Source organism: Ochotona princeps, chromosome 15 (assembly GCF_030435755.1).
Source record: "Ochotona princeps isolate mOchPri1 chromosome 15, mOchPri1.hap1, whole genome shotgun sequence".
Classification (NCBI taxonomy): Eukaryota; Metazoa; Chordata; class Mammalia; order Lagomorpha; family Ochotonidae; genus Ochotona; species Ochotona princeps.
This window is the reverse complement of record NC_080846.1, coordinates 55961084-55972770: the sequence shown is the minus strand read 5'-3', so window position 1 is coordinate 55972770 and position 11687 is coordinate 55961084. Positions and strand designations below refer to the sequence as shown.

The 11687-nt window shown below is 42.4% G+C and overlaps 1 protein-coding gene across 1 annotated transcript; it reads left to right on the top strand.

The window, feature by feature from the left end:
- Positions 1–9883: 9883 nt before the first annotated feature.
- LOC131482041 (midasin-like) lies at positions 9884–10869 on the top strand. The gene is made up of 2 exons (XM_058673393.1): positions 9884–10098; positions 10682–10869. Exons 1-2 carry the CDS (start codon positions 9900–9902, stop codon positions 10789–10791), a joined length of 309 nt encoding a protein of 102 aa, XP_058529376.1. The 5' UTR covers positions 9884–9899; the 3' UTR covers positions 10792–10869.
- The last annotated feature ends 818 nt before the right edge of the window (positions 10870–11687 follow it).

The following is an 11687-nucleotide window of genomic DNA, read 5'->3' as shown; positions in this document are numbered from 1 at the left end:
GGAATCTAAGTTCAGCCGTGTCGTGTGGACCACAGCCATGCGGAGATTGGCCATGCTGGTGCAATGGGCATTGGAATTTGGTGAACCAGTGCTGTTGGTTGGAGACACTGGGTAAGTTCTATAACCCTCACCATTACTTGAGATATCTCTGAAGGGGCTGATTATTGGCACATGTTGTGATTTCTTTTTTATTTTCAAAGCCCTTATATTTTGTTTTGTTTTTAAAAGAAGCAAACAAGAGACCTGTGATTCACTCCGTTTGTCTTCAGATAGGCTACTTGCTTATGGAAAAGAATGATAGCTTGCATCTTCATCACTGTGGGCTGTGTTTGGTCATTCTTGATGAATGAGGTTCTTACCTTAGGTTTCCAGAGGGAAAAATGGATGAGTGAGTTAATCTCTTGGAAAGTTTATATGAATTGGTTCCCACCCCTCCCTCAATAGCTGTGTATACTGCTAGAAAATGATGGGATTGAAATTTGTGTCTTTCTGGATCAGAGATGTGGGAGGGGACAATGCGCCTAGGATGTTTCTTGCTGCTTGTTCTGCTGCTGTGATGAGGTTGTCACTGTGGCTGCCCTCTATGCTGATGGGGTGTTTGGGTGTTTATTGGGAACTCATGCTCCTTTGTTAATTTGTTGTACATCTCTAATAGGTGTGGGAGAACTACGATCTGTCAGTTGTTTGCAGCTTTAGCAAATCAGAAATTCTGTCAACTGCCACTTATACACATGGAGACCTCGGACTTCCTGGGGGGGAGGCTGCGACCAGTGAGGCAGAAGCAAAGTGACAAGTTGTGTCCAGTGACAAATATTAATGTGTGCATTCATTTTAAGAACTGCACTTCACTGTGTCCATGTGGAATTTTAGTCGTGTTGGGGTTTGTGGATCCAAGTTTTGGTTTAATGATGGAAGCGTATGTATCTTAGCAGAGTTCCATTAATCTGTAATTGGCTCAGACAATCATCCTGGTTCTGTCTGTGGTTTTAGGCTGCTATTTCTTCTAGAATGACCAGTTCATCCAGAGAGACAACAGCTGGCTACATGTGTATTCTCTGTACTTTAATTACCCCACTTTTCTATACTGTAGGAAGAAGTGGACATGTCAAAGCTTTTTGAATGGCATGATGGGCCTCTGGTTATGGCCATGAAAGAGGATGGTGTTTTCCTCTTGGATGAGATCTCGCTAGCAGATGACTCTGTTCTTGAAAGACTCAATAGGTACATGGTGAGAGTTTTGCTCTGTGTATGTGTGTTTTTGTTGATCTGCCTTTGTTTCGGTATTTAGTCTTGTGCATTATAATGTAGCTCAAAGGAATGGTCTTTTTGGCTCAATAGGTTCAGTTGCGAAAATGAGCTGTTCAAACCCCATAGCAAAGTGCCAGTTAGAATACCAGTTGTTTCGCTTCTGATGCAGCTTCTGTGAAAGCACTTGAGTCCTTGATACCGTATGGAGTGTTTAGATCCTATTTTTTCAAAATTTTTCCTATATTTGGGATAACGGAGGAGATAAAGGGAGAAGCCCCACCCAGTCTCTCACCCATCCCAGGTCCCTGATGTGGGGCATGCTCCGGGGGTCTTGCTCAAGTGGTTTTGATAGTTCAGTGGTTATGAATTGCTGCCAGTCTCGCCATTCCAAGCACGATGTGGTTGCTGAGGAATCTTCTGATTGACATAATCCACCTTAGAGTCTCCATTTGCCCTGTTTTTCACTGCCAGCATATGGCTGGGGTAAAAATTCTTTTTAAAAAGAGCACTTGCTTTCCTTTTTTTTTTTTCTTCTTTATTCATTTATTTGAAAGGCGTAAGACAAAGGAAGAGACTTACAGGACAAGCCTGAAGAAGGTATAATAGAAAAGGGACTTTTTTCTTTTCTTATTACTTTATGTTGATGATCTTTACATAGTTGATTGGGGTGCAAAAGGTCAAGGACTTCAGGAAAGTGGGTAAAACCATTATTTCCACATTTTCTGTTTTTTTCTTCCTGTGTCTGGGAGGAGGGGAAGACATAAAGGGAGAAGCCCCACCCAGCCTCCCACCCATCCCAGGGTCTCCGATGTGGGGCATGCTCTGAGGGCACTGATCAAGTGATTTTGATAATTCAGCAGTTCTGAATTGCTGCCAATTTTGCCATTCTAAGCACAATGAAATCTCCAGACTCCACTGGCTGACATAGTCCACCTTCGAGGGAGTTTTCCTCTGATTAAATGTTGCAATAGTGAGTCATTTTAAACTTATGATAAGAAGCCATTAAGAAAAAAGCTGGCTTAGCAGGGGAGGTGTTTCTCTAAAGACTGTCAGAGGGGTTAGTGCTAAGGTGTGGGTGTAAGTCACCGACTGCAACACCTGCATCTCATGTGGGCATGGGTAGTTCATATCCCGGCTACTCTACTTCTGTCCCAACTCCCTGTTATCGACCCTGGGAAAACAGCACAAGATGACTTGAGTACGTGGGCCTCTAACTCAGATGGGAGCCCTGGAAGAACTCTTGGTTATGGCCTGGCACAGCCTTGGCTGTTACGGCCATTTGAAGAGTGAACCAGTGAGTGGAAGATGTCCCTGTGTCTTTCTCCACCTATATGACACTGTCTTTCAAATAAAAATAAATGTTAAGAAAAGTTGTCAAAGACTGCAAAGTACAATGTGTAAACCTTGTCTGAATTTCTTTCTCTCAGCATCCTTGAGGTGGAGAAGCCTCTGGTGCTAGCTGAGAAAGGGAGCTCAGAGGATAAAGATAATGAAGTGGAGCTGTTGACTGCTGGGAAAAAATTCCGTATCTTAGCCACCATGAACCCTGGGGGTGACTTTGGAAAAAAAGAGGTAAAAACTGTGTTTCCTTAAATACAATTTATTATTGCCATCCATATTTATGACCTGAAGTGTTATGTGGAGTTAGAAACTGGGTAAGAGCAAAACTCTGAAAAGACACTTTAGACTTACTAATAAATTGCAAACATAAGTTTGACACACACTTTCTCATTTGATGACTATCCTTGTGCATGTTCCTGAAATACCCTCTTTTCTTTTCTTCTCTTCTCTTTTCTTTTCTTTTCTTTTCTTTTCTTTTCTTTTCTTTTCTTTTCTTTTCTTTTCTTTTCTTTTCTTTTTTTTCTTTCTTTTTTAAAGATTTATTTATTTCATTACCAAGTCAGATATACAGAGAGGAGAGACAGGAAGATCTTCCGTCCGACGACCCACTCCCCAAGTGAGCCACAATGGCCGGTGTGTGCCGATCCGAAGCTGGGAGCCTGGAACCTCCTCCGGGTCTCCCACGTGGGTGCAGGGTCCCAATGCATTGGGCCGTCCTCAACTGCCTTCCCAGGCCACAAGCAGGGAGCCGGATGGGAAGTGGAGCTGCCGGGATTAGAACCGGCATCCATATGGGATCCCGGGGCGTTCAAGGCGAGGACCCCAGCTGCTAGGCCATGGCGCTGGGCCCGAAATACCCTCTTTTCTAAGACTGCACAGTGCTTAGTGCTTTTTCCATTATTCTGACAAGTGCTCTTAAGGGCTCTGCAAAACATTAATGTTTTTGATAAGAAAAGCTGGATCTGAAATTTAAGCTCAGGCACTGTCTGTAAAGTCTACTTTCCTAAAGGCTGGTCTGAAACATTTCATGAGTGTTGAAGTGGCCAAAATAATCATAGGAGCCTCTTGTTGTTTTGCAGGTGGAGCTACAAGTAGATTGTGTAGGGTCAGGGTCACAGTGGTCCCAAAGTGAAGGGCATGGGGGCAGTTACCTCTGTCTGTAAGGCTCTATTGAGACACAGGTAGGAGCCAGCCACCCTGTGACTTTCAGGTGTGCAAAGTCTCTCAGTGGAGAACAGTCATCATTATGTGCTAGATTCCAGTTGTGCTCAAGTTAGAGAGCAGTGTGGTATGGTAATAGGTCAGAAATGATGAGAAGGAATGGGGGAGTTGATCTTGAAGGTAGGCAGTTACGATTCTTGCTAACTTAGTTTGTGTTTGAAATGTGAGCATGGTATTTTACACCTACTTTTTCTCAGTAGCATAGGAAGAAGGATTATTACCTGCTTCAGTGTCTGAAGAGAAAATACAGTAAGTAAAAGAGAAGGGAGAGAATGAAATAAATTGTGTGGGTGTTTGGCCTATTGACAGATGTTGTTTGGAACACCCACATGCCATATCAGCTAATGTATGCCCTAGGAAGCAGCAAGTGAAGTGGCAAATCCCTTTCACCCATGTTGGGCATCTGGATTTAATTCTTATCTTTCTATTCCTAGCATTGCCTGGCGGAACACTAGATGTTGCAGGCATTTGGGGAATGAATGCGTGGATGAAAGTTCTTTCTTTGTCTTTTCTAAACCTTTTAAGTTTTTCTTTTTAAGCTCAAAGTGTTTTTATTTAAAAATTTTTTTTTTACTTGAAAGTCAGATTTACAGAGAGAAGGAGATACAGAGAGAAAGATCGTCCATCCATTAGCTCTATCCCCAGGTGGCAGCTACACTTGGTTTTGAGCTGATCTGAAGCCTGGAGCCAGGCGCTTTGCTCAAAGGTTTTGTTTGTTTGTTTGTTTCTCATTTTATGACACAGTTTCATAGGCTCAGGGATTCCCCAAACCCTCCCTCCATATTGAGTTCCTCCACATTGTTACAGTAGTACAGATCATAAACAGTCATGATTCATTCATTGCGGGCATGGACCATGCAGAGAGTCCAGCATCTTATTGTCCAGATAAATTCAAGTCTCATTGGGAGACCATTCCTGGTCTGAAAGTAGGGCTGGTAGAAAATCATTCCCTCCAGTGAAAGGCCCCTACACAATTTCAACATCAGTTTACAACATCACGAAGTTAATTGACATGGTATTGAATGACCAGTATGTTAGAAAATGCAAGTTCTTAACTGTATCCTGTAACTACTTCGTTGATATCTCAATTATAATTTATACACAACTGGTTGCAATACCTTTAAATAGTTATATGGTAGTATTCAGCTGTCTCGTGTCTATTTTCATTTTCATATTTAGCAGCTTAAAGTATTCAAGCGTGATTTCTACTGAACTACGTGAATTTCAGGAGAGTGCAAACAGGCCTATACCTCAAACATGCCATATGTAGGTGCAGGGTCCAAAGGCTTTGGGCCATCTTGTACTGCTTTCCAGGCCACAAGCTGGAAGGGCACTGGAACAGCCAGGCTATACACCAGTGCCCATATGGAATCCTGGTGCATCCACGACAAGGCTTTAGCCACTAGGCTACCGTGCCAGGTCTTCAATTTTTTTTAAAGCTGTGCAGTTTCAGAATCAAAACATCGAATCTGTTTCTTGGCACATAGACAATACCACAGAATGCTGTAGTTTTAAGGCTCTGTATGTTAACTTGTCAGGTCAGCTTAAGTTTTCTTAGGCAAGACTGAACAAGGTCTACTTAAAGGAAAGCAACATTTTGGTTTTGCATCATCAGCAGGCAGAGCAAATGAGAGATGAAATGATTGCTAAGATTAAGCTGGTGATTGACCTGGTGCGATAGCGAAGCAGTTAAACTCCTTGCCTTGAACGCCCCGGAATCCCATATGGTCGCTGGTTCTAATCCAGGCAGCCCCACTTTCCATCCAGCTTCCCTGCTTGTGGCCTGGGAAAGCAGTTGAGGATGGCCCAGAGCTTTGGGACCCTATACTTGGCTCCTGGCTCCTAACTTCGGATTGGCTCAGCTCCAGCTGTTGCGGCCACTTGGGGAGTGAACCGTCAGACGGAAGATCTTCCTCCCTGTCTCTCCTCCTCTCTGTATATCTGCCTTTCCAATAAAAACAAAAGAATAAATCTTAAAAAAAAGACTAAGTTGGTGATGCGGAGCACTTGCACATTAACTGAATTGTGTTTATTGAGCTGCACCGCATGGGAGACCTGGAGGAGGTTGCTGGCTCCTGGTTTCGGATCAGCACAGCACCAGCCGTTGCAGTCACTCTGGGAGTAAATCATAGGATGGAAGATATTTCTCTCTGTCTCTCCTCCTCTCTGTATATCTGACTTTGCAATAAAAATAAGCATGGTTTCTGGTCCTTGATAGACCTGATAGATGATCACCAAGGAACAACGAAGTGATGACAAACTGATAATTTTGTGCATATGGCATGGCAGGTATTTGAGTTTTGGGGAAGGGAAAGAGAAATCTGTGCAGGGCAAAGGCCATGAGAATGGAGGGTCTTAATGATTCTTATTTGAAATGGTAAAAATATAAGCTTCCTTCATATAAGCTTCAGTAAACCCTTCTCTATGCGGAGATAGCCGTTTATGTTCTCTAGAGTATTACTGTGTGACTGAAAGTAAGATTGAAACCTCTGGCTGGAACCAGGATCTTTATGTGCCCTGTAGTGTAAAGTCTCTGGGCCATGTATGTAGAGTGGGAGAAGATTGAAGATGCTGCTGGCACAGAGAAGTGCAGTTTAGTGAGATGCTGTGTGTAGGGAGCCAAGGCAAAGTGAGCTTTCAGTAAATTGGTAACTAAGGTCATAAATGAGGCATCTGATATGTGCCAGAGTCCTTACCAACCTTTGCAAGGGTATATTTTCCTAACTTTCCTTATAGGTTTAAAATTCACATTAGGATTTGTGTTCATTATAGTTGTCTCCTGCCTTGAGAAATCGGTTTACGGAAATATGGTGTCCTCAGAGTACAAGCCGTGAAGATTTGATTCAGATTATCAGTTGTAATCTTCATCCAGGATTGTCCCTGAGCAGAATGGATCATAAAGATTAGTTGACAGGTGGCAGCAGTGTGGTTCACTGGGTCACATGGAGGAGTGTGCTAGGAGCGTGTGTAGCCATGTGTGTACATAGTGTTAAAGGAAATAGGTTGTAGTGAAATGGAAACAACATAAACAGACACTCAAAATGTTTCATTTCATTTTAATTATTGCCTCTTTGAGAAAGACTTTATAGAGCTTAAACTGTGTTTTTGTCACCAACATTTTTTTTCCTTTCCCTTTATTAAAAAATCGGTTGAGCCCAGTGCAATGTCTAAGTGGCAAAATCCTCACCTTGCAAGTGTCAGGACCCCAGTTCATGACCAGGCTGTTCCACTTCCCACCCAGCTCCCTGCTTGTGGCATGAGAAAGCAGCAGAGGATGGCCCTGTACCCATGTAGGAGACCTGGAAGAAGCTCTTGACTTCTGGCTTCCTATTGGCTCCACCTGTTGTGGCCGTCTAGGGATGTGAACCAGCAGATGGAAGATCTTTCTCTTCATAAATCTGGTCTGCCTTTCCAATTAAAAAAATACCTAAAAATTATTATAAAATGTTGAAACATGAAGAAACTAGAATATTATTAAAAAATTTTAAACAATTATTCAGATGCCCAGTAAGATTCAGGTTGTTTATTATATGATGTATTTTTAGAAGTTATGTACTTAATGAATTTGCAAAGAGAAAAAGAGAGATTAAATCTGTCATTCACTAGTTTACTTCCCAGATACCTACAATAGCCAGGACTGTGTTTGCACTGTAGCCAGCAACAAGGAGTGCCATTACTTGTGCCTCAAAAGGGGGCCACAAGAGCCAGAGCTGAGCCAATCCAAAGCCAGGAGCCAGGAGCTTCTTCCCGGTCTCCCATGGGTGTGCAGGGTCCCAAGGCTTTGAGCTGCGCTTGACTGCTTTCCTTGGGCACAAGCAGGGAGCTGGTTGGGAAGTAGAGTAGCCTGGATACAATCTGGCACCCATATGTGATCCTGATACATGCAAGGCTACCGCACTGGGCCTGATTTTTTTTTCTTTTTGATGATTTATTATTAATTTATTTTAATTATTTATTTTGATCATCTTTACATAGTTGATTAGGGCATAAATGGACAAGGACTAAAGGAGAGTGGGTAAGACTATTGTTTCTACATTTTTTTTCTTGTGTCTGGGGGGAGGGGAGAGAAAAGGGAGAACCCACATGCAGCCTCCCACTCATCCCAGGATCCTCAAAGAGGGGCATATTTACAGAGAGATGGTGAGTCTAAGAGGAACATCTTCCATTTGCTGATTCACTCCCCAAGCAGTAGCAATGTCTAAAGCTGAATTGATCAGAAGCCAGGAGTCAGGAGCTGCTTCTGGGTCTTTCGCTGGTGTAGGGAGGTAAGGCTTGGCCATGCCTTCCCAGGGCACAAGCAGCTAGGGCATGATTTAATTCTAAGATTCAATACATAGGGTTTTTTATTATTATTTTATTCTTAGAGAATATAAAAGGTATTCATTCAATGTATAATCATGTCTGTTCAACTTATTAAAGCTTGTTTCAAAAATAGATTGGATAGGGCCCGGTGTGATAGCTTAGCAGCTAAAGTCCTTGCCTTTCCTGCGCCAGGATCCCATATGGGCATCGGTTCTAGTCCCAGCAGCCCTGCTTCCCATTCAGCTCCCTGCATGTGGTCTGTGAAAGCAGTTGAGGATGACCCAAAGCTTTGGAACATTGCACCCACATAGGAGACCCCCAAGAGGTTCCTGGCTCTTGACTTCGGATTGGCACATCTCTGACTGTTCTGGCCATCATATCCACTTGGGGAGTGAATCAACGGATGGAAGATTTTGCTTTCTGTCTCTCCTCTCTATATCGCTTACTTTCCATTAAGGAATAAAATTGGACAACGGCTGGTGCCATGAGAAGGGTAAGCTTCCTACTGTTGTGCTGGCATTATGTATGGCTACTGGTTCGAGTGCAGCTGCTGCACTTCTGATTCAGGAGCTTATCCTGATGCCAGGAGCTTCTTCTGGGTTTCCCACATGGGTGCAGGGTCTCAGGCTTTTGACCGTCCTCCATTGCTCCCCCATTACCCAAAGCAGGGAGCTGGATCACAAGCGTAGCAGCTAGAATACAAACTGGCATGCCTATTGGAAGCTGATGCTTGGAAGTGGAGGATTAGACAGTTGAGCCATCATGCCTGCCCCTAAATTTACTGTTTTATGACATTTGTTGGCAGTTATACTTTTAAGATAAAATGTTTTATACCGATTTTACAAGCTTTTATAAAAGGCTGTGCTTAATGTAAATGATACTGTTTCAATCTGTGAGTTAGGTAAGGTGTATTTTTTCCAAGGCAGGTATTTTATGGTACATAATTGTGAGCATTAGACTAGTCACTAAGCATGAAACGAAGTGTGTGAATTCACTAATTTGCTGAGTTGCATGATGCAGGGTAACGAAGACCTGAACTAAATGTCACTAAAAAGATGACATTCTTCATTATCACGAACGAAACACAGATGTTCCTCAGTTTCTGTTGGTGAATTAAGTTGAAAATGCATTTAATCCCCAGAAACTACTGAGCATCAGCTTAGTGACAGTTCAAAACTCACTCTGAGTTTTTTGTCCCTTCAGACTGGTGGACTGGGAGTTCTAGCTCCCGGCAATGGCTCAAGATAGTTGAAAGGACTGTCCCACATAGTGCTAGCTGGTGTTAAGATGAAAATTATTATAATTTTCTCTGAATGCAAATGCTTTTCCAGCACTGAGAGATCGAAAATTTGGGAGTAAAACCACTGATAAATCAGGAATCTTTTTATTGTGTTGTAGTGGATTAAACAGTACCCCTTATGAATACTGATTTCAGGCACGCCTGAGTGCCCCACTTCTGATTCAGCTCCCTGGGGTGCACATGGGATAACAGCAAAAGATGGCTGAAGGGCTTGTCCTCTTCACCCACATGAGAGACCCAGATTGAATTCCTGGCTCATGGCTTGGTTCTGGTCCTGCCCTCATTTTTGCAACCATTTGAAAGTGAACTAGCAGATCAAAGGACACCACCTCTGCTTCACCACTGCATCTGTGCAACTCTTCCTTATAAATCAATCCACCATAAAGAGTATAGACTGGTTTTTGGCCATATGTACCCTCTTGGAATTTGCTACAAACCACAAATGCCTTTGTTTTCTTTTGTCTTAGGGGTTGACATAGCTGAAGTGATGCTGGATTTAATTGATTGGCTGACCCGCCAGGAGTTTGGCCGAAAGTGCATGGTCAGTATCAGAGATCTCCTCTCGTGGGTAAACTTCATGAACACAATGGTGGAGGAAGCTGATTCGAAAAGGCCAGACACCATCTCTACAGTCACATCTTTTGTTCATGTCGCCTGCCTGGTGTACATAGATGGAATAGGTTCAGGTATGTTGTCTGTTAGCTGGAGGAGGCAAGGAACCAGGGTAGAACGGAATGTGGATGGGAGCAATATGTGACTGGATCCTTAAGTTTGAAACTTAGAATGATTTTCCTTTTCTTCATGTTTTTTGAAAGGTAGTTGATGTAAAAGGTTTGCCACAGGCATGAGATGATTATAATGATTATGTTCTTGGAGCACTGAGTAGTTCTTAATATGAGCAGATTTCTGTTAATGTGCTTGCATCGTTTTGTTTTAAATTATCATAAAATTCAACATTAAAGTTATGGGCGTTCAGCTGGGAAGATTAGAAATAAAACACGTGGCTGGTGTTGATGCATTGGTACTCTTGTCTTTAGGCTGATTGGTCACTGCATGGCTGGGACGCTTTACTGAATAAGCTGCTGGTTAATGGATCTGAAACAAGTGGGATGGTGTCAGGTTCTTCTTTCAAGTGCTCACATGAAGAGTTGCATGTGTGCTCTAGTTCTGCTGAGATCTGTGCTCCCGAGGAACATGGCTCGGGCTCTTGTAAGAGCTCTAGTGAAGCTTGGTGCTGTGTTGATTGACTTACTGACCCTCTTATTGTAGGGGTAACTTCCTCTGGGTTTGGTACAGCTCTCTTGGCTCAAGAAGAATGCCTGAAATTCCTTATCAAGAGACTTTCCAAGATAGTCCAACTTACAGAATCAGAAAAATGAATTGAAGATTTATAGCATGCTCAAGGTCAAGGAATTCACTGGGATAGATAACCTTTGGGGAATTCATCCATTTTTTATTCCAAGGGGTAAGAATTTTTTTAAGAACTTAAAATTTTCTCATAGATGAAAGATTTTTACTTAATTCTTAGTATGTTGTATTCATGATTGTTTTTGAACATTATCTGAATTGGAATCTCACTTGATAGAATTGTAATTGAATGGTTCAAAATATATACATGGTATGTAAAGCTAAAAGAAACTGCAAAGTATGAAGAGATTATTTTCTAGAAATACATTTGCTTATTAGTTTTTATCTACAATAAGAGACTTCTTGCAATAAAGCTCTATGTCCCAGTTAAGCTGTCAGTAAAATATCTTGCACAGGGTTATTTAGCCCTGTATCTGAACTACATGACTGTCACTGCCTTTTACAAAAATAGGCTTGTGAACTGTTCAAGGCAGGTATTCTCTCATTCTGCTGCTTATTCCTGGTGATTGTCCTTTTGCTGGTAGTCACAGGCGCTCAAAGTGTCTAGGCTGAGTAAGTGAATTAATGAACGGTTAAATGAGCAACCCAGTAGCCAAGAAGAAGTTTGGTTTGAGTTCTGATGCTTATCATCATTCAGGCTTGGTTGCCTTTCCAAGCATTTTAATGAGAGAAGTAAATGAGATGTCTCCTAATGAACCCTCTTTTTCTTGTGTGGTTGCTCCCACTGCAGGGTCATCTGCTCCTCTCCATTCTTCTCTTTCGCTGCTAATAATTGTTAATGTACAGAGGTTCATTGGTAAACAGTTCCATCCCAGACTTCCGACCAAATGGATCACATATCCTTTCCTCCTCCCTTCAAAGTTCTGTTACCTCTTAAAACACACTGTGTTGGGCCCAGCACAATAGT

Coding starts and splice junctions, on each gene's coding strand:
- LOC131482041 (XM_058673393.1), top strand. CDS start 9,900: ATGCTGGATTTAATTGATTGGCTGACCCGCCAGGAGTTTGGCCGAAAG. Junction 10,099..10,681: donor CATAGATGGAATAGGTTCAG/GTATGTTGTCTG, acceptor CTCTTATTGTAG/GGGTAACTTCCTCTGGGTTT.